General features: G+C 35.0%; 1 protein-coding gene across 7 annotated transcripts in view; it reads right to left on the bottom strand.

Annotated features, from left to right (window-relative positions):
• CFH (complement factor H) overlaps nucleotides 1–27,753 on the bottom strand; it is a 65,140-nt gene that overhangs the window by 13,110 nt on the left and 24,277 nt on the right. For 4 of the 7 annotated variants that reach the window (XM_027611971.2, XM_027611972.2, XM_035722259.1 and 1 more), the window contains exons 3-14: nucleotides 27,244–27,420; nucleotides 17,690–17,872; nucleotides 15,889–16,062; nucleotides 13,213–13,389; nucleotides 12,286–12,468; nucleotides 11,994–12,176; nucleotides 10,734–10,781; nucleotides 8,932–9,102; nucleotides 4,397–4,579; nucleotides 3,714–3,923; nucleotides 1,708–1,884; nucleotides 829–1,005 (exon numbers count right to left, since the gene is read on the bottom strand). In XM_027611971.2, coding sequence (XP_027467772.1) covers nucleotides 829–1,005; nucleotides 1,708–1,884; nucleotides 3,714–3,923; nucleotides 4,397–4,579; nucleotides 8,932–9,102; nucleotides 10,734–10,781; nucleotides 11,994–12,176; nucleotides 12,286–12,468; nucleotides 13,213–13,389; nucleotides 15,889–16,062; nucleotides 17,690–17,872; nucleotides 27,244–27,420 — 2,043 coding nt within the window. The remainder of the gene's footprint in view (nucleotides 1–828; nucleotides 1,006–1,707; nucleotides 1,885–3,713; nucleotides 3,924–4,396; nucleotides 4,580–8,931; nucleotides 9,103–10,733; nucleotides 10,782–11,993; nucleotides 12,177–12,285; nucleotides 12,469–13,212; nucleotides 13,390–15,888; nucleotides 16,063–17,689; nucleotides 17,873–27,243; nucleotides 27,421–27,753) is intronic. The other 3 variants (XM_035722258.1, XM_035722260.1, XM_035722261.1) reach the window with 3 other exon arrangements.

Genomic DNA, 27,753 nt, shown 5'->3' with positions numbered 1-27,753 from the left:
GCACGTAAGAATCTGTAAGCCAGAATAAAGGAACAGAGGGGAGTGCCCAGAGTGCTGTTTACAGGACAAGGGGACGAAGAGGGGAGTGCCCAGTGTGCGGTTTACAGCTGGCTTCCTATCTACAAGACATCTTCTGCTGCGGACTTTAGAACTGACCACACACGTTCCAAGGGCATTTCACTCTGATCCTTTCGGGTTATTTTTAACCCTGCAATCTCGAGTTTCCTCAGAGATCTCGGAGTCTGAGCGAACATGCACCAGTGGTCGTTGTGGCGTTCTGTTTCCTACAAGGATCCAAACAGGAGATGTGGAAAAATAACAGAAAAATAAATGTATAATTTATAAAAACACTCTTTAATAATTCTTTTTTTTTTTTTTTTTTTTTTGCAAATTCTTAAAGACTTTTCAATGCGTAATGTATTATTCACCAGTGAGATTCAGGTGGATGTACAGGATAATAGCCTCTAGCTATGGTTCCTAAACTGGAGTATACATCGAATCCCTTGGGAATTAAGACACTTCCAGGGTTGCAGTCTCAGAGTTTTTGACTCAACAGGTCTGAGTGAGCCAGTGAATTTACATTTGCATTTCTAACAATTTCCCAGAAGACGCTGATGCTGCTATTCCAGAGACCATAGTTTGAGAACCGTTGGGCTTTAAGATTAACAACTGAGTACACCATTTCATCCTTTAGGTTAAAGCATAAACCTTCTTTGACCTGGCCTAAAAAATAATCTATATCCACTGTTTAAATGATGTTAGAGGGAATTCTATATTGTATTACTTAAGACATTTTGATAAATAGATTCTAAAATTTTATTGAAGTACCTTTGCATGTTGGCTTTCCTATCCATTGGCTCTTAATACACTGTACAAAATTGGGTCCATCCAACTGGTAATATTTTGGACATCGATAAGTCACTTTTTCTTCTGACCTATATGATTCCTTCATTAGGCCTATGGGTATGGCATTACCAAAGTCGGGTAAGCCAAAACAGTCTGTTCCTGAAAGAAAAGAATATGTACTTGTCCAGTAAATCTTTTAAAATATGTAATGACCAATAACTATAATGTAGAGTAATAGGTGCACATCAAACCAATGAGCACTGTTATAAGTTGAAAAAAATGTGTTAGAAATCTTTTGATTTAATTATATTGACTAGTCCTATGTTTATCAAAAGTAAAACATGGGGATGATGATGTTGGAAGCGTGAAAAGATAGGGACACATGTAATGCTTGATATCACACTTCTTCCATTCAAATTCTTTTTTGCCCATACAGGCCACCTACATTATGTATGTATTTGCATTTTTTGCTTCTTCAAAATCTGTTACTTTTAATTATGTCAAATATCTTAGAAAATTATGTACTTATAAAGAGATAACTGATAAACTAACAGTAAATTGAATAATGGTGAGATCACTGAACAGGGACCAGCTGTGGTCCAGGGACGGAGATGAGGAGTCTGAGGAAGTTTATCAGAGGATGCTGAATGTGCACACAAAGCAACGTAAAAGTGAAATAATTTGGGCTTATGCTGTCACACTTTTATTATTACTAGGGTTATTAGTTCTCTACCAGACTCCTCAACTTCTCAGAGATACCTTGTTAAATTCTCAAATTACTGCCTGGTTTCATATTTGTACCATTTATGTTCTGAATTAAGAATATTGATCAACCTTAGAGTAAAATTAAATGCACTATACTTATGCATTTTGGAGGATGGGACCATTTTCCTCCTAAACATTTTATAGATGCAGATCCATTCGTCCCAAAACCTTCGACACATTCGTACACTATTTCTTCTCCATACTGGTAAGTGTCTGATTTGCGAAGTGGAATACTATATTCCACCACATATTCTGGTGGCGCACAAGGAAGCCCTAAAAAAAAAAAAAAGAAAGAAAGAAAGGAAGAATGACTCCATTAACTCTTGAAATTTAGTTTTATGCACTGGTTTTCATATTTGGAAATATTATTTGAAAAAGAATGATAACACGGGAGCTACAATCATAACACAGAGAAGGGGCACAAATACTCCTAAAACCGCCGTTCTGATGTGTGTCCCGCTGGCAACCAGAGCAAGAGCCTGAAACTAAAAATGTCAATATGTTATCAGCTGTCGCAACTTCTTTCTAGATATGTCTCCAGAGGCAAGGGAAATAAAAGCAAAAATAAACTACTGGGACTACCTCAAAATCAAAAGCTTCTGCACAATGAAGGAAGCAATTAGCAAAACTAAAGGGCGAAGATATTTGCAAATGACATATCTGATGAAGGGTTACTATCCAAAATATAGAAAGAACTTATAAAACTCAACACCTGGAAAGTGAATAATCCAATTAAAAATGGGCAGAAGACATGAATAGACATTTTTCCAAAGAAGACTACAGATGGCCAACACACATGAAAAGATGCCCAACATCACTCATCATTAGGGAAATACAAATCAAAGCCACAATGAGATACCACCTCACACCTGTCAAAATGGCTAAAATAAAACAAAAAACCCAGAAGAAACAACAGGTGCTGGTAAGGATGTGGAAAAAGGGGAACCGTCTTGCACCGTTGCTGGGAATGCAAACTGACGCAGCCACTCTGGAGAACAGTACGGAGATTCCTCAAAAAGTTAAAAATAGAGCTACCCTATGAACCAGCAATTGCACCACTAGGTATTTACCCAAAGTATACAAAATTACTAATTCAAAGGGATACATGTACCCTGATATTTATAGCAGCATTATTTAAAATAGCCAAGATATGGAAGCAGCCCAAATGTCCCTTGATAGATGAATGGATAAAGAAAAGGTGGTATGTATATTACTCAGCCATAAAAAAGAGGGAAATCTTGCCAATTGCAATGACATGGATGCAGCTAGAGAGTATAATGTTAAGTAAAATAAATCGGAGAAAGACAAATACCATATGATTTCACTTATATGTGGAATTTAAGAAACAAAACAAATGAGCAGAGGGGAAAAAAGAAAGAGAGAGGCAGACCAAGAATTAGACTCTTAAGTATAGAGAACAAACTGATGGTCACCAGAGCGGAAGTGGGTGGGGGGGATGGGTGAAATAGGTGGTGGGGATTAAGGAAGGCACTGTGATGAGCACCGGGTGTTGTATGGAATTGCTGAATCACTATATTGTACACCTGAAACTAATATTACACTGTATGCTGACTAACTGGAATTTAAGTGAAAACTTAAGAAAAATAAAAAATAAAAATGTCAATATATTTATGAAAGAGACTATCAGTGCTTCTTAAACCAATATAGTGAATGATAGAAAGAAGGGCATTGAGAATTAATCATCTTAAGATAAGTACCACATATTGTAAGAAATCAGGAAGAAAATGATAAGAAAAACACAACAGAACTGATGGCAAAGCAAACAGTACAACTTATATAAAGAGGTAGGAATATGAATAGTCATACCTATATATAAATAGGTAGGTTTAACTGCACTACTCATCTTGTTTTAATTAAACAACTGCCAGAATTAAAAGTGATTCTATAATGAACCAAACAAATTAACAAAAATGGGATAGATTTGATTATGCAAAAATTATTTGGTAAAATACATAAATATATAAATGATTTGAGATATTTAGAAACCTAACGGATTCTTTCTCATGACTTCGATGACAATTATGTTTAATGGATTTTACTGAAAATTGGAACTAGAATTTTAGTTTGCATACTGTCCTCACCTACACACCGGGGTAGAGAACTCCATTTTCCCATCTGGCATATTATCTCATCTTTTTCCGATATCCTGAAACCATCCTCACACGTGTAATTTAACTTGCTGCCATGTGGGTAAATCTTAGGTTTCAATGATTCTTCTCTTTCTTCTGAAAATTCAGATGATTTAATGGTTCCATGTTCTATATGAGGTGGTTGAGGACATGCAAGTTTTTCTATATGAAGAACAGAGATCAAAGGGTCAAGTATAGATACAATGTATAATTCAAAAATGCAATCAAATACCATTTGGGATTTTAAAATAAGGATAATTTGAACAAATTAAATTAATGAAAAACTGAAAAACATTTGAAACTTGCAAGCATATATGTCCCCATAAAATCTATGCTATTATCTACTTGTTCACTATGCCCCCTCATTCTTGTCCTGTTCATCATGAGGACTAAAATAAGCATAAAGAGAAATTTTCTCTGGTATTTGCACAATAACCCAAAGTTTTTGTCTGTTCATTTCACAGTAGAAGTGAAAGAATGCTGATTGATTTGTATACTTAGTTTGTAATGTACTGTTTCAAGGTAAAGTGAAATAGGTATAGAGAAAGGTCTTCATCTTGTTCCTTTTCACAAAGCACAGGGGAGTATTAACCTCATTTGAAAGAATGTTATGAAGCAAGTTACGCAGTACTGACCAACACAGCGTGGTATTGACTGCCATCTTCCATCTTTGCACACAATTTCTTCTGCATCCTGAAGCATATAATTGTCTTGACAGACAACAGATACTTTTTCTCCATCCTGATAATTCACCGTCGTTGCCATATTTTGAGCTTTGGGAATCTGAGGTGGAGGAGGGCATGACTGCGTTCTAACTTCTAAAAATATTAAAATTTAGATTTCTTGATTAAAAATCATAAGTTAAACATATTAACCAGATAATTAACCAGAAAACTCAATAATAATGTACCATTAATAATCAAATAATGACATTATGTTCGATATTTAAACATGTTATACTCGGGCTTGTAGAGCACTTTAATATATCACATGTGGTTTATATTCTCACCATGTTACTTGTAGTATCTTCCTTTTATTCTTTCTGTGACAAATCTTGCTTGATTTATGTAAAACTTATTTTAATGGTTTCTAACCATTAGGATGTTCTGAGTTGTCCACTCAGTAAGAGGCACTAAATAAATACTGATAACAGGATCTTGTTTACAGATATCCATAATCAAATGTATTGTGATTGGATTTATACCCTCACAAGGTGTGGAACGGAAGCTAATTAGTCAGAGGAAGAATTACATGTAGTTAACGATCAATTATCTGATACAGATTCTTGGCTAAGATAAGAATTAGATATGGTCACTAATGTTTACAGTGTGTTGTTTAAAGTTCAAAACTCTCTGGAGGTACTGTTTACTAGCTTGCCTAGTAAACAGTAAGAGATAGATAGGCTAACGAAAAGCACCCTGTTGAACAGATCAGACAGCCTTGGCTTCAGTTGCATGACCAGCAAGGGACACAAGATTCCTCTGTAAACTCGTGTTTGAGCTCCCAGAGAACTGAGATACCGCACATGTATTGTGGCAGCTCATAATCTGAAGACAAAGCATGTCTTGTTCAACTGAGGGAAGACTTTGGATGGCTGTACCTGGAGGCTTTTGGATCTCTCTATGATTCCTTGATTTTGCTTTCTCCTGTCGTGCATTTATTTCATTAAAGGTCTTATGTGAGTGTACACTGGGAAGTCTTGTAAGTCCTTTCAGTTACTCAAGATTTTGTAGTCAATTCAGAGAAATATTTGACTGAATACACTTCATTCATGCTTACTAATATTTTCTATTTCTCATATTTTCTATTTCTATCTAAGTGTAGAAGTATTTTATATTTAATCAAAACCTTTTCTTCTTATTTGTTTTAAATATCTTGGCATTTTTTTTCAATGCATTGTCAAAGATTGAGTTTCTTCTGTATCTGATCTTTACCATTTTTGCCCTAATAATCTTAATTTGTACTTCCTTTGATACATTTTTTGCTATAGGTTGGTCTAACAACTAAATTTCCCTAAAGGCAGAATTACTATTCTGCAAATCACCTGTTTATACTTTTTAAAAAAGTTTCTTTGTATTTTAATTAATTATTTGTATTTTATTTTATTTTTATGTTTTAAAAATTATTCTGTATTTTTTTTTTTTGCAGTTCTTTGTATAGCAATCATACCACAAAAAAGCTGTTAAAAGAGAATAACTTTATTTAGGAAAAAATAAATATTTGGAAATTAAGAAACAAAATTCAAAATAACTGATAGGTCAAAGAAGAAATCACAAGGAATATTAGAAAACATTTCACATAGAATTAAAGGAAAATGAAATGTGTATAAAAATTTTGAGATATAAAAATTTTGAGACTGCTACAGCTGTACTTGGAAGGAAAAATGGAGTTTATCTTTGAAAAGTAGGATGGTTTAAATCCATGTTTTAATTTTCTACCTTAAGAAATGAAAAAATAAAATTAAAAGCAAAGTAAGTAGAATGAAAAAAACAGTTTGTCCACAGAGGAGAAAAAATTGGAAAGACAAATAGAAAAAAGAAAACAAAAAAATAGTGAATGTTAATAAGGTTAAAAAATAGAAGAGAGAGTAAATGGAGAAAATTAAGTGTTAAAATTGGCTATCTGGAAATATTAATAAAACTGAAGAAAAAAAGAAAACCCAGGAAGAATAATAAAGATGAAAGAGAAAAATAACTATCAATGTCAAGAATGAAAGAAGTAATACCAACAAACACACTATATAATTAAAATGAAAATAGAATATTAAGTGAGTATTAGAAACAAATGTATACCAATCAATTTCATAAATTAGATAAAATAGATATTTCTTCAAAAATCCAACTTCCTTGCGTTGACAAAAGACAGTAAGAAAATCTGAATATTTTACTACTTATTAAAGAAATTGAATTCTTCATCAAAAAAACTTCCAAAAAAGCAAATTATGTATCAGATGACTTTATAGGTGAAGTCTATCAATCATTTAAGATACAAATAATAAAATAATAATATGTGTAATAATAATATTACATTTATACTTTCAGAAGACAGAGAAGCAGAGAACAGTCCTCAATTCGTTTTATGAGGCCATGATAATCCTAACAACAAAACTTGGGAGAGGCATTAAAAGAAAAAGTAGCTATAGATTAGTATTCCTCATGAATATAGATGTAAAACCCCTTAAAAATATATCAGCAAATCGAGTACATGAAAATATAGAAAGAATAACCTGTCACTACCTCGTAGAATTCACTCTAGGGAGGAGAGATCTGTTCAACATCCAAAAATTTATGTATATAATTCACTGGATTAACAGAATTAAGGAAATCATATTATCATATCGAGAGATACATAAAAAGCATTTAAAAACATTCAACATGGGTTGATCATAAAATTTCTCACTCAGTTAAGTAAGAATAGAAGGGAATTTCCTTAAGCTGATAAGGGGCATCTACAAAAATCCTAAATTGACATTTTACTTGTGGTAAAATGTTGAATATCCTCTCCCAGTGATCAGGAATAGGGCAAAGTTGTATGTTCTCATCATTTCCTTTCAACAGTTTACTGGAGGTCCAAGTCAGTGTGATAAGAGAAAAAATAAAAATAAAAAAGGACCGGCAAAAATAAAGTCTTGTATTTTCAGTGACATAATTGCTTACAGAAAATTGCAACAGATCTACAAAACAGTACCTAAAATGAATAATGCAACTTGGTATAGTGTCAGAGTATAAAATCAATGTGCACAAATCAAGTGTGAGGACAAATGTATAGGAAGAAACTGACCTTATTTCCTCCCAGAGACACACAGGTACATATGGAACAATTTCCTCTAAAAAAGACCTGAAAACTAGCTGAATAGCTCCTTCACAACAAACAGTAAAAGGGCCACATCGAGATGGCTGGGAGAGTCAGAGACCCAGTAGGGACCAAACTCCCACCCTTGGCAGGGCTACACACTCTCAGGTGGGATCTCACAAATCCAGAGCTTCTCCCTGAGGAGAGAGAGGTTTGTGTCCCACATCAGCACCCCAAACTCTGGGACCTGCAAAAGAAAGATGAGCCCCCCAACACCTGGCTTTGAAAACCAATGGGTCTCACATCCAGGAGACTCAATGGGCTGCAGAGAACGGAGATTCTTTTTTTTTTTTAAAGATTTTATTTATTTATTTGACAGAGAGAGAGAGAGCAGCAGAGGGAGAGGGAGCAGACTTCCTGTTCAGCAGAAAGCCTGATGTGCGGCTCGATCCCAGGACCCTGAGATCATGACCCGATTGGAAGGTGGACACCTAACAGCCATCCAGGCACCCCCTGAGATAGTTTTCTTAAAGAACTGGCACCCAGACTCACTACCCCCAGGGGACCAACGTGAACGGAACAGTTTGAGAAATACCTAGACGTATGAGAAGGAGAGCCATTTGCTAATCTTAAAGCATCTACCTGAGGGGCAGGGGTCTGTTGGGACTCTTTCCACGACGGAGGTGTGGCAGGTGCCATTTTTACACTCGCCCTCCACCTTGAGAACACCGCCAGGTGCACTCCAGCCCAGTGCTCTCCTGTGGCCCCATAAAAGCCAGCAGGTGTGGCCCAGCCCTGCCTTCTCACTAAAGCTGGCAACATGCTCGGTCCACATAGGGGATGATCCTCCATCTCTTGGAGCTAGTAGCCAGAGGGGCTTGCCTTTCTGGCTCCCGCAGGACTGTAACAATGGGACAGGTAATTCTTGGCAGGCTACCGCCTCCAGGGCACTACACAGACAGCCCCCTGAAACACACCCTCAGTCTTGTTGTGAAAAAGGCCAATTTACTTGTCCTGGACCTTTCGCTTGAGGGGCAGACTTCAGATTTGCCACACATCTGGAGGCTACAGAGGTGTTTCTCAGGGCACAGAGACCAGGGGGATGCCAGCTTTGTGCTCTCTTCAGCCTCAAAGCAAACCCAAATACTAATTCTTCAAGATACCTGGCCAGATGTTAATTCAAGACCACCAAGTTTCTGGATGTTTTGTTTTATAGCGGACTAATGCACTGATGCAATTAGTATTTAGAAATAGGGTTTTGGTTAGTTTCTGTGTAGCAATACATAGGTAAAATTTTTTAGAAGCTGCAAAGATACTACTTTTATAAATTAGGAAGAAATAGAGTAAGTTTTTGAAAATATTGTAAACAAGAGCTTACCTGTGCAGTTTAGTTCAGGATCCCATCGTCCATTTATGCATGTTGAATGTTTCTGCTTTCCTGTTCTGCATTTATAACTTATTTTCTCATTATGATCAAATACATTCTTAATTAATGGATTTGCTTTTTGTCTAGTCAAGCTGTATTTACACTTCTCCAGTTTATCATTTTCTATAAAATGAAAATATTCCCTTGAAAAGACTAATTATAAGAATCAAAGCAACTACTACAAAAAATAGCTTAGAGTCAATAGTATAATGAAACTAGAATTTGAGCCCATAAACCCCACCAACCAATTTATTCCTGACCATATTGCATGAGATGGGCTCTTATGTATGAACATAAGTCCTGTGTCCAGTCTGAAATTTCAGAGAAAATGTCCATCATAAATACATTCTGCACTTTGGGGATTAGAAAAGTGTAAGAGGCTCACTTTTTTGGATGATCTACAGACTGAACAGTCATCACCTGACTACATTTGGTCCCATATTTATCTGTGGAAATAGAATATATGAAGTTGCTAGTTTATATATATTTTTTTTCAATAAAGGTAATGTAATATAATAAGAAAAGTACATCTAAGATGTAGTATACAGAATGTGAATACTTAAGTAGATCTTTTGCATGATCACTAAAAATTAGGAACAGATTCTTAGAATTAGAAGTTGGGTACTTAAAGCCACAACCTGTTTCCTGTTTATACTCTTTTTTTTTATTTTTAAATTTTTTTATTTATTTGAGAGAGAGAGTGAGAAAGAGAGAGCACAAGAGGGGGTAGTGTTAGAGGGAGAAGCAGACTCCCCGCTGAGCAAGGAGCCCGATGTGGGACTCGATCCTGGGACTCTGGGATCATGACCCGAGCTGAAGGCAGCCACTTAACCAACTGAGCCACCCAGGCACCCTCCTGTTTATACTCTTATAATCTTTGAAGAACTATTTTATATACCAGATCATCCTTATTATAATGCTATAATAGTAAATTTTCACTGACTCTGAGTTAAATATCACAAATTTTTATATAGCTACGTATTTCAAAAATTCAATGCAGATTAAAGTACTTTTTGGATTTGATAAAATATGAGTTGATGTAGGTCTTTGTTAATGATTTATTAACAATTAGCCAAAGAAGTGACGATTTTGTAATACAACAAAAAATAAAACAAAGGAGACTAATTCAAAACACACTAGAGGCTGAGAATTAGTTCTGTTTTTAGGGCTTGTCCACAGTGTTGAGGGAGACAAAACAAGGTGTTCAGGTGATGGTAACTGAAGGACGATCTATAGTCAAAAGGAGTGGTGGCGGTTGTTGTCATTGTCCTATGATTGATTGGTTTCTGAAAGAATTTCTTTGTTTATTAGGAGAAAATAAACATTCGGGGAAGAGTGAACAGCTAGACTAGTTAGAGGTACAAAATAAACATTGAGGGGCGCCTGGGTGGCTCAGTCGTTAAGTGTCTGCCTTCGGCTCAGGTCGTGGTCCCAGGCTCCTTAGGATGGAGCCCGCATGGGGCTCCCTGCTCCACGGGAAGCCTGCTTCTCCCTCTCCCACTCCCCCTGCTTGTGTTCCCTCTCTTGTCTCTCTCTCCCTCTGTCAAAATAAATAAATAAGATCTTAAAAACAAAACAAAACAAACATTGAGAGGAGAAAATTGGTGTAAGGTCTATTATACCTGTAAGGGGATTATGTTAAGCTGAATATAGGTAGAATATTAACCTTTGGAAGGCAAACTCTGAGATCAGAAAAGAGTAATAATTGAAGCATATATTTTAGAATAAGAGTGAAAAGTTGAGAATTTTCATGCCTGTTACAACTTTGGGTTTTTCCTCCCATGTGAAATAAGGGAGATCATCTGTGGAGACAGAAGAGGACAAAGATGAAGTTTGGTCCTGAAGGACTGATGATACTTCTAATGGGAATGTGTTTAGCAAAAATGTAAGGATTAATAAGCAACAAAACTCATGATTCATTCAACAAACTCCTGTTTAATATCTGCTGTGGGTCCACCAGTCTTTTGTGTATTGGGAATACATCATGAACAAAATAGGAGTAAATCTCACTCTCACAGAGCATGAGCCCAAGCCCTACCTTCTCGTTGGAACAATTAATGCCTAGAAATCTGACGAATAAGTAAGACTGGACATCCAGGGCTCTCTTTGAATGTAAGACCTAGGAAAACTCTAGGAAAGAACTCATTCCAAGGGAAAAATGAAAAGGGCCCCCAATATTTTCCATGTTAGTCATAAAAGACTTGGTCATCCAAAGGGTCAGGATGATTTACATACATCAATCAGAAGGAAGTCCATCCATCAGATTTGTTTCCTAGGCTAACCCTGACTGCCTCCTTTGACTGAGTTCTCCTACTGACTGTGAGGGCCTGCAGCCCACCCACCCTTCAGCACATTAACTTGTTATTGCATTTGAAACAGTTTGGGAAATTGTTAGAAACTTTGAGAGAGGCAAGATTCCTATAGGAATGTAACAAGTGGGTAGTAACTTTGTTTTCCAGGACCTGAAATCAAGAGTGCCACATAAAAACAAAAGTGATCTTTTTGCAAATATAGTTCTATTTTCTTGGTCATTAGTACTCATATTTAAATCATATGAATAACCATAAATAAAATTTAGCTTCACACTTATAAACAGTGTTAATATCAGGGACAGAAAGACTGATAAAATTCTATTGCTAATTTGTAGACATATAATGAGCAATAAGCAGTGTCTACCTTCACTGTAATTTAAGAACTTACATTTTTTAATAAGATTTTATTTACTTATTTGAGAGAGAGTGAGAGAGAGCATGAGCAGGGGGAGGGTCAGAGAGAGAGGGAGCAGCAGACTCCCTGCTGAGCAGGGAGCCTGATGTGGGGTCTCAATCCCAGGACCCTGAGATCCTGATCTGAGCAGAAGAAGGTGGATGCTTACCGACTGAGCCACCCAGGTACCCCTAAGACCTGACATTTTCAAGAATATACCTAAATTTCAAATATATGTTTGCAAATATAGTTTTTACCATAAAAATATTAAATTTCATTGACTGTCAATTTGAGAAGCGTCTTCTCACCAATGCACTGAGGAAGTGGGGTCCACATTCCACTAATACATGTAATTGACTTGTGTCCAATCATTGTAAAATCTTCTCTGCAATTGAACTCTACTGAATCTCCATGGCGATAGGGAGGGGAAGAAGACTCAGCAACAGAGCCATAATGAAGTTCAGGTATATCTCCACATGTACTCTCCACCTCTGTGAAAATTTCACAGAAATATGTTTATTTACAAAATGCAATTTATGTGTTTATATGAATACAAAGAGTGTTGACTTATGTTTAAATATGAATATTTTTATACATTACCAATACACATAGGCAAGTCTGTCCATTGTCCATCAACACACTGAATTTTATTAAAACCCTTCATCAGAAATCTAGTATTGCAAATGTATTCCACCAAATCATTGTGTTCATAGATTTCTTTGTCTGTTTCTTTAACTTCCCCATTGAGGAGTTGAGGAGGTGGTGGACACTGTTTTGTTTGCTCTACAAGGGAAATACTGTGTGAATAATGGTTAAATTATCTATTTTACAACTTAAAAATCCATACAATAGAGAGTTTTTAGAAATTGATTTATATAATTATAATATAATTTATTATAGCCTTCTTAAACAACGGTGTTTGCACCAGAAACATGTTTCCCAGTTCTATTACTTACACTGAACTAGTGTATAGGAAATATTTAAGCCCAAGAAATATGTTTAATAATCTAGGTATTCTAAGATGTATGCAAACCAATTAATAAACGTGGTTGTGTAAATTACAGCAATATTTATATTCCATGGAAACATTTTATCAAAACTGTTTGAAAAAATGCCATCATTTGAGGCAAGCATTTGATCAAGATGTTTTAACTTTGATTAAGCCATACATGTGATTGAATTGACTATAAGTTGCTTGAATATTGTTTAGACTATCAGTGAAACTTGAGATAAGGCCCATGCTATACAAAGTGTCCAATATTACTGGTGGAACTGTAGGCAAAAGGAAAAATAACAAAAGAGTGTGAGACATCATATATGTATCTATCCGTACTTCCACTACATATTTCAAGAAAAATTGGAGATTAATTGTTTACATAAGGAAGTCTGAGGTATCTACTAACCAACACATGTCCTGGCTTAACGCACTAGATCATAGACACACTCGAAGCCAACAGAAAATTAAGAGTGACAAAAAAAGGTTGATATCCTAATTCTTGTTTTAGCAATTGTAAGATAGATATTCACCTTTACATGTTGGAAGATTAGGGGACCATCCAAAGTGATAACACTGAACTGAATCTGGTCCAACTCTTTTAAGTCTTTGTCTGCAGGAGAATTTCAACAGGTCTCCAACTCTATATTTGTGTTTTCTGGGTTCAGGAACTAAGTATTCTCCTACTTCTGGAACCTTGCATTCTATTTCTATAAAAAAGTCAAATAATTTAGTAAGACTATATAATTGATCATCACCAAAGTAAATTTTATATGTGTCTTGTAAAAATGAGGTGCTGGGTACTGCATATACAGAGGGGCATCAGAGAAATCCTTCTCCTTGAAAAATATTACATATTAGATTTTACACACCTTCTAAATTCATAGGGACTCAGAAATATTAAGGCATTGAATAACAATGTATGTATCCTGAAAATGTATTTGTAATGTCAACTTGCTTATACTGGATCTGATTTTATAACTGACATTTATTTATAAAATACAATGTGATATTGTTTTGTACTCTCAAAACATAAAAGTATTCTCTCACATTAAAAAAGTGATGCTACAATTTAAAATTGCACTCAAATAAGAATTGGTATTTTTGTTTAATGTAAATATAATTGGAGAACCAGAACACACACAAGGCATTTCTAATGTTGTTTAAAGAAACTATTAAAATAGGTTAATTCATAGTATATATTAATTATATTAGTAAAGAAATCAAACTGAATCATAAACTGAAACATGAAACAAAATAAAGAAATATGTTCAAGGCCACATAACTAGGCATATTCTAGGTATCCTGAATATTTATATAATATACAACTATCTATTCTTATTGAATCTATAATTTATACCATCTATTAATAAATTATTGATTATTCTGATTCAAATTAGGAATATGTAAAATTATCCCTTCAAATTTGCCAAGTTTGTGACATTTGTGACATTCCTAAATATTATAAAAATGAATTTTTCTTATTTGGAACCCTCCTATCTTGCTAATAAATTTATAAAATTAAAAACTGGAATTTAAATATTAGAATCATACTAAAACAAAAACAATCCTTTGACATATTAGAGCATTTGTAATTATTAAAACATTTTGCAGATGAGGAAGAGTGAACAAAGCTTCAAATAAGCTTGGTTGTTGCCCTAAGATATATGTTTAATCAATGATGGAACTGGAATTTAGTAAATGATGGAATTGGAATTTTATAAGTGACGGAATTGACCAGGCTGACTCCACAGGATTCACTTATACTTCCTTGTCCTTTAATCATTTTCTTCTCTCCACATCTATGAGAAGTCATTCCAAAATGTTTTCTTCTCCCTGTTGTCTGGGTCCTCCTTTTTCTATCTATTTGCCACCTATTTCTCTTCTGCCCGACACCTAAACGCTGGAATGCTTCAGGGCTCAATCCTGAGCTCTCTTCTCTTTCTATTCTGCATTCTTATCCAATTTGATATCATCATTTTTTGGGTGATAATTCCAAATATATACCTCTGATACATATATTCAACTCTGTAGTTTACATATCCAATTTTGATTGTCCATGGGCCGCTCAACCATAACGTGCTCAAGTCAAAAGTTGTGATGTTCCTCCCAAAGTGTTCCTTCGTCTGTCGGCACCACCTTACAAAAAGGCATTGCCATTTACCTGCTTGCTTATGAAAAAATTTTTAAAACAAGCTGTGAATCGCTTGATTATTACTCTCTCTTGCATCCAATATTTAGGAAACATCAGCTGTGTTTTCTACCAACAAACTAGATCTCTAATATGTTCTGCTTTGCGTCTCGTCAGCCAACACCCTATCCCAATCCCCACACTCACACACCCTGCATAAGCTCCTGATCTTCTCTTCCTTACCAAAGCACAACATATGAAAAACACTTTTCAAAAAATCTAGATACAGTTATATTCTTTCTTTCCTTAAGTCTTCTTTATGGCTTTTTATCAATCATAAAGTTAATCTAAATGCTGACATGCCTTGAAAATAACCTGAATAATCCTTTCTTTGCCTCTTATCCAGCATCAGTTCATAAAATTCTCCTACATCTTGAGTAGAATCTGCTCACCCTGATATTTCCCAAATATTGTTTTGTTGTCAGAGTTTTGCACATACTGTTCCCTTGGCGTGGAACACTCTAAATCCACTCAAGGTTCCCACAGATTCAAGTCCTACTCCACCTCCTGGAAAATAGTGGATCCCAAACATGAAAGAGAGTCATGTAATAATTGTCCACAGAACTTGTCAAAGTCAGAAAAGAAAGAGCTTTTGGGATCTGAAGAAATTAACACTCAAGGTAGAAGGTGTAAAAGCAGAAACTCAGGAGCAAAATAGCTGAGGAAATCGTAAGAAACTTTAATTTTGGTTTTCTTACACCATACACTAAAAGAACCCCGTTTTAAGTAATATGAAAGCCTGCATTTAGAGTAACAAGCACAGTTATATTTTATTTACAAATCTGTCATGTATATGGCCCATAGAAAACATTAATGTACCGTGTTAGAGTATTGTCTTTGGGCTTTAAAACACCCTGTTCTCCCAGTTTACATTAAATCAAGAGACACCTGATTTTAGTCACTATTTCTTAAAAATGACTTTAAATAATGCAAATTTGTTCAAAATGGAATATTTTAAACACGTATTATTAATTTTGTCAATCCTGCAAAAAAGAATACCTGAAAAAACAGCACTTACCATAACATGCTGGTTTATGAGACCAACCATCGTTATCACACACTATGGAACCTGTGCGCCCATCTCTGCTTTCAAATCCGTCATGGCATTCATAGTCCAACTTGTCATTGAGTTTAAACCATGTGCCATTGCTTTTGATTCTGGCATTCTCCAATACTGGCATGTCACAAGATTCTAATGCATAATACAATTGAAGGTTTCATTTCTAATATTATTTAATGGGCAATGTAATTAAGTCTCATCCCAAGGAGGTAAAAAAAGCTTTATCAATTAGTATGTACTAACAAATTATGTATCATATTAAAATAATCTAAGAATACCAGTGATAAATCATTGTCCAGAAAAAGTTACTCAAAATGAAAAAATATGTTTCTACACAGCGATTTTCTTATCACTTAAATACTGTGAAAAATTTATTCTAAGAACACTTTTTTCAATCAATTATACTTATGTGTTTATCCCATGCTTGTAATAAAATAGGGCATTACAGATGTATCATAGTTTTTCTAGCAAAGCTGAATAGCATTTTGTGAATTAAGATGACATACTCATTAGCAGTGTGACAAATAGGCTAGATTAGTTGAATAAGATTAGTTTTCAACAATGCAAGTAAATTTTTAAGCATTCTATAAAATCTACAACATAATAGTTTCTAAAGCTCATATGCTGATTTTTTTACCCAAATATATTCCTAATGGCTGTGTATTCTTTTAAACTTACCAAGATTGAATAGAGAGATAAATCTGTTGTTTATAATTTGTTATAAGGAAGTGAAGTGTTAAAAGTCTCAAGTTTTGTTAGCACTATACCAGAATGATGTTAATAAAGGTTTAAATAATTCATCTCAAATGTTATACTGTGTTATGTAGCCAGCTACCTTAAAGCTTTAAAAAAGAAAGCAAAACTAGTGAAAAAAGAGAGAGAGATGTTCTCTTCTATAATAAGAGTGTTTTAATGGATAATTGATTACAATTGAATATAAAATGAGTTCGATATGGGAACAAATTTTATCATTTTTTTCCTGTGGCTAGTGCCCATAGTAAGCATGGAAATTGAAGAAAATAAGGAAGTGAAAACAGTAGAAATGGATATTCAAATATCCACTTTACTTAAAGTGAATATGCTAAATACCAGTTCAAAAGATCACTGTGTAGCTTTGGAGTATAAGATAAACTGAGCAAATTGTTCTTGGAAAATCTTCATAAATATCTAGGGACAGGGAAATCTTTCAACACAGCTGCATTTGGTACTATCTGGAAACATTTCTGTCTCCACTAATGAGATGTTTATGAAGATTTCCTAAGGGAGAGGGTTTTTTAGAAGTGGACCTACCCTGGATCATCAAACATGTAAATTCTACAGGTTAAATTAAAATTATGCACTATGGACCCTGATCTTGACTTAAAAACATAACTTTATGTCTAGGAAAAAAGACTGACATAAAAGTTTAATCACCTAAAAGCAGGTACAATAGGGCACAAAGATGTCAGCCGAAAATAAATGAGTTTATAGGAGAACACACAGAAGGCTCCCTATCTAGTTTCCAAATCACAGGATGCTTTATTTAACTTAATTAATTAATTAAATCACAGGATGTTTTAAAGTGGACGAAAACTTGAACTGAAAGATAGACTGATACTCCACCCTACAAGTGATTAATCTTAATAGTAAAAAAAATTATATATTTTTTCATTTATCTTTTCAAATGGGAACCACGTCAGCCCCTCCCCCGAGAAAAGAATTAAGTTAAACTTTAAACAATGATCATGAGGATAATGAATATGAACATAAAATTACTCACTAATACATGTGGGTTGAGGTGACCATCCACTATGCAGACATGTAATTGATCCTGAAGTTTTACCATCTGGTGTTACATATCCTGATTTACACTGATATTGTGTTTCTTTATTCAAGGGATATGCAAATTCATATTCAGAAAAAAATCCATTTTCAATTGTTATATCTGATTTTAAACATCTTTCTGAAAGGGAGACAGTATAAGGAAAAGATAAGCATGTAAACAAGCATTTTCATAAAGACTCAAATAATATAACATATAAAAAATAAGGAGTTACTTATAAATGAAAACCCAGAAAACCCAAATCACCCAAATTCTTGTGACAGGGAAAATAAGCTATGAATTTCCAAAGATATTAAATCAGGATAGTTCATTAAAAATTTTTTTTTTGGAATGAAGAAGCAAAATTTAGAATGCTCAGAATCCCTTCTAGGAGATTATGAGAAATTTGTCTAATGGATCTGGAATCCTACAGCATGCCAGAACGATACTGGCAATGGATACTTTCCAGGCACTTGTTTTAAATATTGTGTACTCAGCATCTCTTTAGCAACCCCAGCATTCAGTTAACTAACTGGGGTATCTCAGATCAGGTGATGATCTCAGAGAATTTGCTACCATAGCTACCACAACTCTGAGAATTTGAAATGTCTGTCATCATAACTGGGTGCTTAAAACCATATGGATACATGGAGTTCGATGAGTCTGACACAGATCAACACATTACATTCATTTATCTTCTAAGACCAAAATGATGATCCTCAAATTATGTATAACTTAACTTGAAACAATAAAGAAGACTTTTGTCAGTTACCAGGTCTCTCCACAAAATTCAGCTTTATTTATTGACTAGTCCATGAATAAAGAAGAAATCAAAGGGGAAAACATGAAGTATATATTTTTTCATAATTGGTAATTCTATTCCTTCACTTGGGGCACCCAGGAGACCGGACATGGGATACTTGGAATATTAAACACTCAGGATATGGAATTAAAGTATATAATCTTAAAAAAAAAAAGACATTAAAGCAGCCCCTGGGTGTCTCAGTCAGTTGAGCATCTGACTCTTGTTCTCAGCTCAGGTCTTGATCTCAGGGCTGCAAGTTCAAGCCTGGTGTTGGGCTCCACGGTGGGCATGGAGCTTACTTAAAAAATAAAAAAAATAAAAAGATATTAAGTCTTTTGAATTAAATGATAAAAAACATTTTAAATAAAATTTTGTGAGATGATACTAAAGTAGTGCAGAGGGGGAATTTTACCATTATATAGATATAATAGAAAAGAATAGGGGCGCCTGGGTGGCTCAGTCGTTAAGCGACTGCGTTCGGCTCAGGTCATGATCCCAGGGTCCTGGGATAGAGCCTGAATTCGGATCCCTGCTCCAAGGGAAGCCGGCTTCTCCCTCTCCCACTCCCCGTGCTTGTGTTCCTGCTCTCGATGTGTCTCTCTCTGTCAAATAAATAAATAAATAAAATCTTAAAAAAAAAAAAAGAAAATAGACTGCATACCAACTCATTGTTTTGCTTTAAGAAATTAAAAAAAGAAAACCCAACATGCGCATAAACTTGAAAAATAGATTGTTGTTAGTGAGATGGTGGAATAGGATGCTTTATTGTTCTCTATTTGATTTATTTCTGTTCTAATCTTTATTATTTCCTCCCTTCTAACTTTGGGCTTGGTTTGTTTTTCTAGTTCCTTAAGGTATAAAGTTAGGATATTTATATAAGATCCTCTATTTTAATGTAGGCACTTGCAACTAAAATCTTCCTTCTTCCCACTGCTTTTGCAGCATCTCTAAATTTTGTTACATTGTGTTTTTGTTTTCATTTGTCTCAAGATATTTTTAAAAATTCTCTTGCACTTTCTTCTTTGACCCAATTGTTTGAGAGTGTGCTGTTTTCTTTCCATGTATTTGTGAATTTTCCCATTCTTTTTGCTGTTACTGATTTCTAGTTTTACTCCACTGTGGTTGAGAAAGATACTGTTATAGAATCTTTCATGTGCCGTTGAGGAGAATGTACACTGCTGGGTGGAAAATTCTGTATATAACTATTAGGTCCATTTTGTTTATATTGTTGTTCAAATCTAGAGCTTCTTTCTTGAATTTCTGTCTGGGTGTTCTATCCATTATTCAAAGTGGGGTAATGAAGTCTCCTAATATTATTGTATTGCTGTCAATTTCTCCTCTTTAGAGTTGTGAATATTTGTTTTCTATATTTAGGAGTTCCAATGTTGGATCCACATATGTTGAAACTTGCTACATCTTCCTGTTGAATTGACTCTTTTATTATTATATAATGACCTTCTTTGTCTCCAGAGACAGTTTTAGACATAAAGTCCATTTTTTTTTCTGATAGAAGTATAGCCACTCCAACATTCTTTGGTTGCCATTCACATGAAATATCTTTTCCCATTCCTTCACTTTTAGCCTACTGTGTCTTTAAACCTAAAGTGAGTTCTTGTTTTTTACCTATTCAGGTACTGTATTCCTTTTTTTTTTTTTTTTAAAGATTTTATTTATTTATTTGACAGAGAGAGACACAGCGAGAGCAGGAACACAAGCAGGGGGAGTGGAAGAGGGAGAAGCAGGCTTCCCGCGGAGCAGAGAGCCCGATGTGGGACTCGATCCCAGGACCCTGGGATCATGACCTGAGCCGAAGGCAGACGCTTAACGACTGAGCCACTCAGGCGCCCTGTATTCCTTTTAATAGTAAGTTTAATCCATCTACATTTAAAGGGATTATTGATAGGTGAACACTCACTATTCACATTTGGCTAATTGTCTTCTGTTTTGCAATTGTTTTTTCAATCTCTTTCACTTTTGATGACTTCCTTTGCTATTTGATTATGTTTTACAGTTATTTACTTTGATTTTTATCTCCTTATCTTTTGTATGTCTATTATAGGTTTTCCTGCTTACTTTATTGAAGTATAATGGATAAAATTGTATATAGAAAGTGTACAATGAGATGACTTGGTACACATATACATTTGGTAATGATTTCAAAATCACATTAATCACCTCACATACTTTTTTTTTTGTAGCTGGAATGCTTAAGATTTACTCTCTTAGCAAACTTGAGCTATACAATACATTATTGTTAACTACATAATATTACTAACTACATGTACATTAGATCTTCAGAATTATTCATCTTGTAACTGAAGGCTTACAGCCTTGGACCAGCATCTCTTCATCCCCCCCCCATCTGCAAGCCCCTGATAATTACCATTCTACTCTCTGCTTCTATGAATTTGACCTTTTCTTTTTTTCTTTTTTGATTTTATATACAAGTTTAATCATGAAGTGTTTGTCTAACTCTGGCTTATTATGTTTAACATAATGTCCTCTAGGTTCAACAATGTTGTAAATAGCAAGATTTTCTTTTTTCTTGTGGTTGAATAATATTCCATTATATATATAGATATATATCTATATATATAATCTCACATCTTCCTTATCCATCAGTGGACACTTAGGTTGTTTCTGTATGTTGGCTATTGTGAATAAAGCTATAATGAACAGGAGGGTGCAGATATTTCTTCAAGATACTGATTTCATTTCCTTCAGATATATACCCAGAAATGGGATTGCTGTATCATATGGTAGTTCTGTTAAATTTTTGAGGAACTTGCATATTGTTTTCCATATGCCTATAACAAATTACATTCCCACCCAAAGTATACAAGAGTTTCCTTTTTCCACATTCTCACCAACACTTGTTATCTCTTGTCTTTTTGATAAAAGCCATTTTAACAGGTATGAGGTGATAGTTCATTGTGGTTTTGATTTGCATATGCCTGATGATTAATGATTTTGAGTACCAATTGGCCATTTGCATGTATTCTTCGGAAAAATGTCTATTCAGATCTTTGCCCATTTTTAATTGGATTTGATTTTTTTTGCTACTGAGTTGTATAAGTTGATATATATATATATATATATATATCCAGATCTATGATTTGCAAATATTTTCTCCCATTCCATAGGTTGCCTTTTCATTTTGTTGATTTGTTGAATAGAAGCTTTTTCATTTGATATAGTTTTATTTACTTCAGCTTTTGCTGTCTGTGCTTTGCTGTCATATCCAAAAAATATCATTGCCGATATTTCCCTATGTATCTTCTAGGACTTCTTCTATAGTTTCAAGTCATATTTAAGTCATCTAGAGTTAATTTTCATCAGTGGTTTAATATTGTGGTTTCATTTTTTTTTTTTTTTGCTTGTGCTGAAGACACTACTCTCCTCATGTGTATACTTGGCACCATTATCTAATTTTAATTAAGGATATATGTGTGACTTTATTTCTGGTTCCTAATTTTATTCCATTGATGTGCCAATATGATATTATTTTCATTTTAATCACTTTATAATATAGTTTGAAACCAGGAAGCATGATGCCTTCAGCTTTGCTCTTCTTTCTCAAGATTGCTTTGGCTCTTTGGGAGTCTTTGTGGTTCCATGTAAATTTTAGGAGTGTTTATTCTACTTCTGTGAAAAATGCCAGGGCTATCTTGACATGAATTGTGTCTATTGATCGCTTTGGGTAGTATGTACATTTTAACAATATTGATTCTTCCAATCCATGAACATAGGCTAACTTTCCATTTATTTATATCTTCTTCAATTTATTTTATCATTGTCTTATTGTTTTCAGGATACAAGTCTTTCATCTCTTTGGATAGACTTATTCCTAGGTATCTTATTATTTTTGATGCTATTGTAAATGGTATTGTTTTTTAAATTTCTCTTTCTGATAGTTCATTATTCATTACACAACAGATTTTTGTGTATTGATATTGTATCCTGCAACTTTACTGACTTCATTTATTAATTCTAACAGGTTTTGTGTGTGTGTGTGTGTGTGTGTGTGTGTGTGTGTGTGTGGAGTCTTAAGGTTTTCTCTATATGTCATCTACAGACAGAGATAATTTTACTTCGTTATTTTTTATTTGGGTACCTTTTATTTCCTTTTGTTCAATAGTGGTGAAAGTGTGTATCCTTGTCTTTTTCCTGATCCTTGAGGAAAAGCTTTCAGCTTTTCACCATTATATATGATGTTAGTTATAGGCTTCTTATTCATGGCCTTTATTATGTTGAGGTATATTTCTTCAATACCTAATTGTTGAGAGTTTTTATCATAAATGGATTGTGAATTGTGTCAAATGCTTTTTCTCTATCTATTGGGATGATTATATGATTTTTAACCTTTGTGTTGTTGATGGGGTTTATCACATTACTGATTTGCATCTGTTGAACCATCCTTGAGGCCCATGGATAAACGCAACTTCATTACAGTGTATGAATCTTTTAATATGCTGTCGAATTCAGTTTGCTAATATTTTGTTGAGCATTTCTGATCTATGTTTATCAGTGATACTGGCCTATAATTTCTTTTTTCTTGTAGTGTCCTTGTCTAGCTTTGACACTAAAGTCATGCTGATCTGGTAAAGTGGTATTGGAAGTGCCTCCTGCCCTCAAATTTTTGGAATGGTTTGAGAAGAACTGGTATTAATTCTTCTTTAAATTAAAATGAAAACTCTGGTCACAGACTTTATAGAGATATTCTAAATTAATGATTCAGTCTTGTTGCTTGTTACTGATTTGTTCAGATTTTCTATTTCTTAATGATTTTGTTTTGGCAAGTTTTGTATTTCTAGAAATTTATCCATTTCTTCTAGGTTATCTAATTTGTTCGTGTGTAATTGTTTATGCTTGTCTCTTATGAACATTTGTATTTCTGTGGCATCAGCCGAATGTTTCCACTTTCATTTCTCATTTTGTTTATTTTATCTTCTCTCTTTTTTCTTAGTTTATCAGTGTTAGGTCTGTCAATTTTGTTTATCTTTTCAAAAAGGTAGGTATTAATTTTGTTGATTTTTTTGGTCTTCATTTCATAGATTTCTTCTCTGATTTCTGTTATTTCCTTGCTTCTGTTAATTTTAGGCTTAGTTTGTTCTTTATCTAGTTTTTTTGATGTATAAAGTTGATTGTATATTTGAAATAATTTCTTTTTCTTATCACTATAAACACCGCTCATAGAACTGCCTTGGTATGTGAGGCATTTTTTCCTCTCTTGCTGCTTTGAAAATTCTCTCTTTGTCTTTGGTTTTAGCCAGCTTTATTATAAGGTGTCTTAGAGACGATCTCTTTGGCTTGAATCTGTTTGGGGACCTATGAGCTTCTTGATTTTGTTAGTCCATATGTCTTCCTAGATTGATAAATTCTCAGCCATTATTTCTTTAAATAAACTGTCTGTCCTTTCCTGCATCTCTTCTCCTTTTGGGACTCATGCAATGCCTAAAATATTTCCTGTGATTTCTTATAGCTCACAGAGCTTCCTTAAAACTACTGTTTTGAATTCTTTACCAGGAAAATCATAGATCATAATTTGGGGTAAGTTACTGGAATATTATTGTGTTCCTTCAGTGGTATCATGTTTCCTTGATTTCTCTCCAATGTAAGCATTGCTACCCCAGCTTTCTTTTGACACCCATTTTCGTGATAGATGTTCTCCATCTCCTCATTTTCAATCTGCAGGTGACTTTTGTTCCAAAGTGAGTTTTGTGGGCAGCATACAGATAGGTCTTGTTTTATCCATTCTGTCACCTTATGTCTTTTGATGGGAGCCTTTAGTCCATTTCCATTAAAGAAATTATTGATAGATATGTGTTTATTGCCACTTTATTACGCGTTTTATGTTTTTTTCTGAAGATTTTCTCAGATCCTTTCTTCTATTTCTCTCTTTTACGGTTTGCTGGTTTTCTTTAGTGACATATTGGATTTCTTTCCCTTTATTCTTTGCATATTTATTAGTGGTTTTGATTTGTGGTTACCATTAGGTTTTTATTTAACATCTTCTGCACATAGCAGTCTATAATAAGTTGATGGTCATTTAAGTGTGAACCCATTCTTACTCCTCTCCTCCCCAGGTATATGGTGTCATATTTTACATCCTTTTATTTTGTGAATTCCTTGACTGTATTTTTTTTTTTTTTTACAGAAATATTCATTTTTACTGCGTTGGGTTTCCTACATTTGTACTGTCACTTCTGGTCTCTTCTTTTCACACAGAGTCCCCTTTAATATTTCTTGCAGGGCTGGATTAGTGGTCATGAACTCCATTAATTTTTGTTTGTCCTGGAAACTCTTTTATCATTCCTTCTGTTTGAGGAATAGGCTTTCTGGATGGAATATTCTTGGCTACAGATTTTTCCCATTCAGCACTTTGAATTTATCATGCCACTTTCTTTTGACTTGGAAAATTTCTGCTGAAAATTCCCTGGTAGCCTTATGGGTTTTCCCTTATAAAGGGAAAACTGTCTTTTTGTTTGTTTTGTTTTTGTCTTGCTGCTTTTAAAATTTTTTCTATATCACTATGTTTTGCCAATTTAATTATAATATGTCTTGGTTTGGGTCTGCTTTTGGTGATTTTGGGGCGTTCTCTACGCTTCCTGGATCTGGATATCTGCTTCCTCCCCCAGATTAGGAAAGTTTTCTGCTATTATTTCTTCAAATAAATTTTCTGCCCCCTTTTCCCTCTCTTTTTCTTTTGGGACTCCTATAATAGGAATGTTGTTGTGTTTGAGGGAGTCACTGAGTTCCCTATGTCTATTCTCATAATTCTTTTTTCTCTCTTTTGTTCAGTGTGATTACTTCCATTACTCTGTCTTCTATGGCATTAATTCATTCCTCTGCTTCCTCCAACCTGCTGTTCATTCCATCAAGTGTGTTTCTCATTTTGTTTATTGAGCCCTTGATCTCTGCTATGTTATTCTTTATCTCTGTGTTAAAGGTCTCACTCATGTCTTCGACTTTTTTTCTCAAGTCCACAGAGTATCTTTATAGTATTATCTATCGGGCATATTGCTAGTATATATTTTACTTACATCTCTGGCTGTGGCCTTGTATTTTTCTTTCATTTGGGACAAATTCTTGTGTTTTCTCATTTTGTCTAAATTGCTGTACATGCTTCTTTGTTCAGAAAGTCAGCTACTTCTGTTCTTGAGGGTAATGGCCTTATGAAGAAGAGATTCTATAATGCTCTGCAGTGTTGTGACCCTTGTCCCCCAGGGCCTGACACTTCAGGGAGTGTCCCCAATGTGTGCTGTATGCACACTGCTGTTGTGTCCTGACTGCTTTATCCTTCGGGCCAATCATCTGCAGAGGCCCTCTCTGGTCAGTGTTTGGTCCCTGGTCTGACTGTGGTGAGTTTTAACTTTAGGTGTGCTCTGGTCTGCTTGTGAAATGAGACCTCTTATCACCACTGCTGGAATCAAGGCTTCCCCAAACTCCCAGGTTGGGAGATGTGGTGGGGGCAGGGGTTCGGCTTGGTTTTCTGGGGGAGGAGGCTGGCTGTTCAGGGACTGAGGCAAGCATGACCGGGAAGGGTGGTTCCACTGGAGCACAGGGAGGTGGGACTTGGTGCAAGCAAGTTAAGTAGTGAGTGCTGGCCCTGTGCTAGTTCCCACAGGTGGCTCTGTGTTTATGCTGAAGGGTAGGGGAGGGCAATGGCACCTGCCAGTTCCTTTGTCGCCAAAGGGCTCTCTCTGTGAAAACTGCCTTTCTGCAACATGCTCTTCACTGTGTGCCCTGCGTGCTCTTCAGATTGCTCTTTCCAGCTGTATGTTGACAGGCTGCTTGGTTGCCTTTTCTCCAAGCCCCAATGTCCTTTGAGCTGTCCCAGAGCCAAGCACACTGACCTTGAAAACCCCAGGCTTTAAACCCCACTGGTTATAAGAATTATGAAATTTGGTCTCTCTCACTTTCCAAGACAATTGCTATGGTAATTCATTTTTCCCATGTGCTCCCTTGTGTGTTAATCTGTCCCTTGCCTTTCTCTGTGACCATGGCTCTCTCCCCACCTCAGTGGCTACAATCCGTTTCTCTCAAACTGTGTACATCTTATTTCTTCAATGTGGCCTCTTCTTGACCTTTAGTTGTGGAATTTGTTCTGCCGGTCTTCAGGTTGATTTCTGGGGTACTTAGGATGGTTTGATGGTTATCTAGGTGTATTCATGGGTCGAGGCGAGGCTAGGCTCCTCCTCCTCCACTGCCATCTTCTTCCCTCCACTGCTGGTATCACTCTATTATTACAGGTTTCTTCTTTGAGTTTCTTTTACTGTTTTCTTGACTAATACCTATCAGGAGACATCTATTTTGCTGCATATGTATCAAGAAATGTGTATATCCACTCATACATACTTGGAAAAAAATAAAGCTATGTATATCCATCGGCAGAAATAAGAAAGTTGATAGAAACATTTTGCTACAGTTAATAAATATGTGGGTTAGAAAACCATAAATAGGGGCACCTGGGTGGCTCAGTCGGTTAAGCGTCTGCCTTCAGCTCAGGTCATGGTCCCAGGGTCCTGGGATTGAGCCCCGCATCTGGCTTCCTGCTCAGCGGAGAACCTGCTTCTCCCTATCCCTCTGCCTGCTGCTCTGCCTACCTGTGCTCTCTATCTCTCTGTCAAATAAATAAGTGTCTTTTAAAAAATAAAAGAATAAAAGAAAACCATAAATATACTGGGATCTCAGACCATTTACTTACCGAGAGGAATGCATTCTGGAGGAGGGAACCAGCCATTCTCTGTACATGTCATTATAGTCTGCCCATTTTGAAGACTGTAACCAGAATTGCATTTAACTCTCACAGTTTCATCTTGGAGAAATGTTCGTTCATACCTTGGATAATCTCCATTTTTCAAATAATTGAAAATACATCGTCCTAAAAATCATAAAAATGGTGAACAAAAAATTTTAAAAACCCATAAATTCAGGCAAAGCAGTAAGTTAAAAACTGTTTGTACAATATTAAAACCATAATGCATAAGTATCCAAAAACTTGAGAAAAACTAAAGCTACTACCAAATGTGTAGAAAGAAAAAAATCAATATTCAATATTATTTATCTTCAGTTTTTATAATTAAAATTTGTATGAATGATATAGGTGTTTTTGAAAAGCTTCTATCTTTATCTGTAATGTGATTTTTATGTAGAGCTCCTCATAAAAGGAAAAACCTATATTGGTCTTTTTGCTCATAAAACTCATCCCTTGGCC

Source organism: Zalophus californianus, chromosome 10 (genome assembly GCF_009762305.2).
Source record: "Zalophus californianus isolate mZalCal1 chromosome 10, mZalCal1.pri.v2, whole genome shotgun sequence".
Classification (NCBI taxonomy): Eukaryota; Metazoa; Chordata; class Mammalia; order Carnivora; family Otariidae; genus Zalophus; species Zalophus californianus.
The sequence above is the reverse complement of the archived record's forward strand: the minus strand, read 5'-3'. Positions and strand labels throughout refer to the sequence as shown.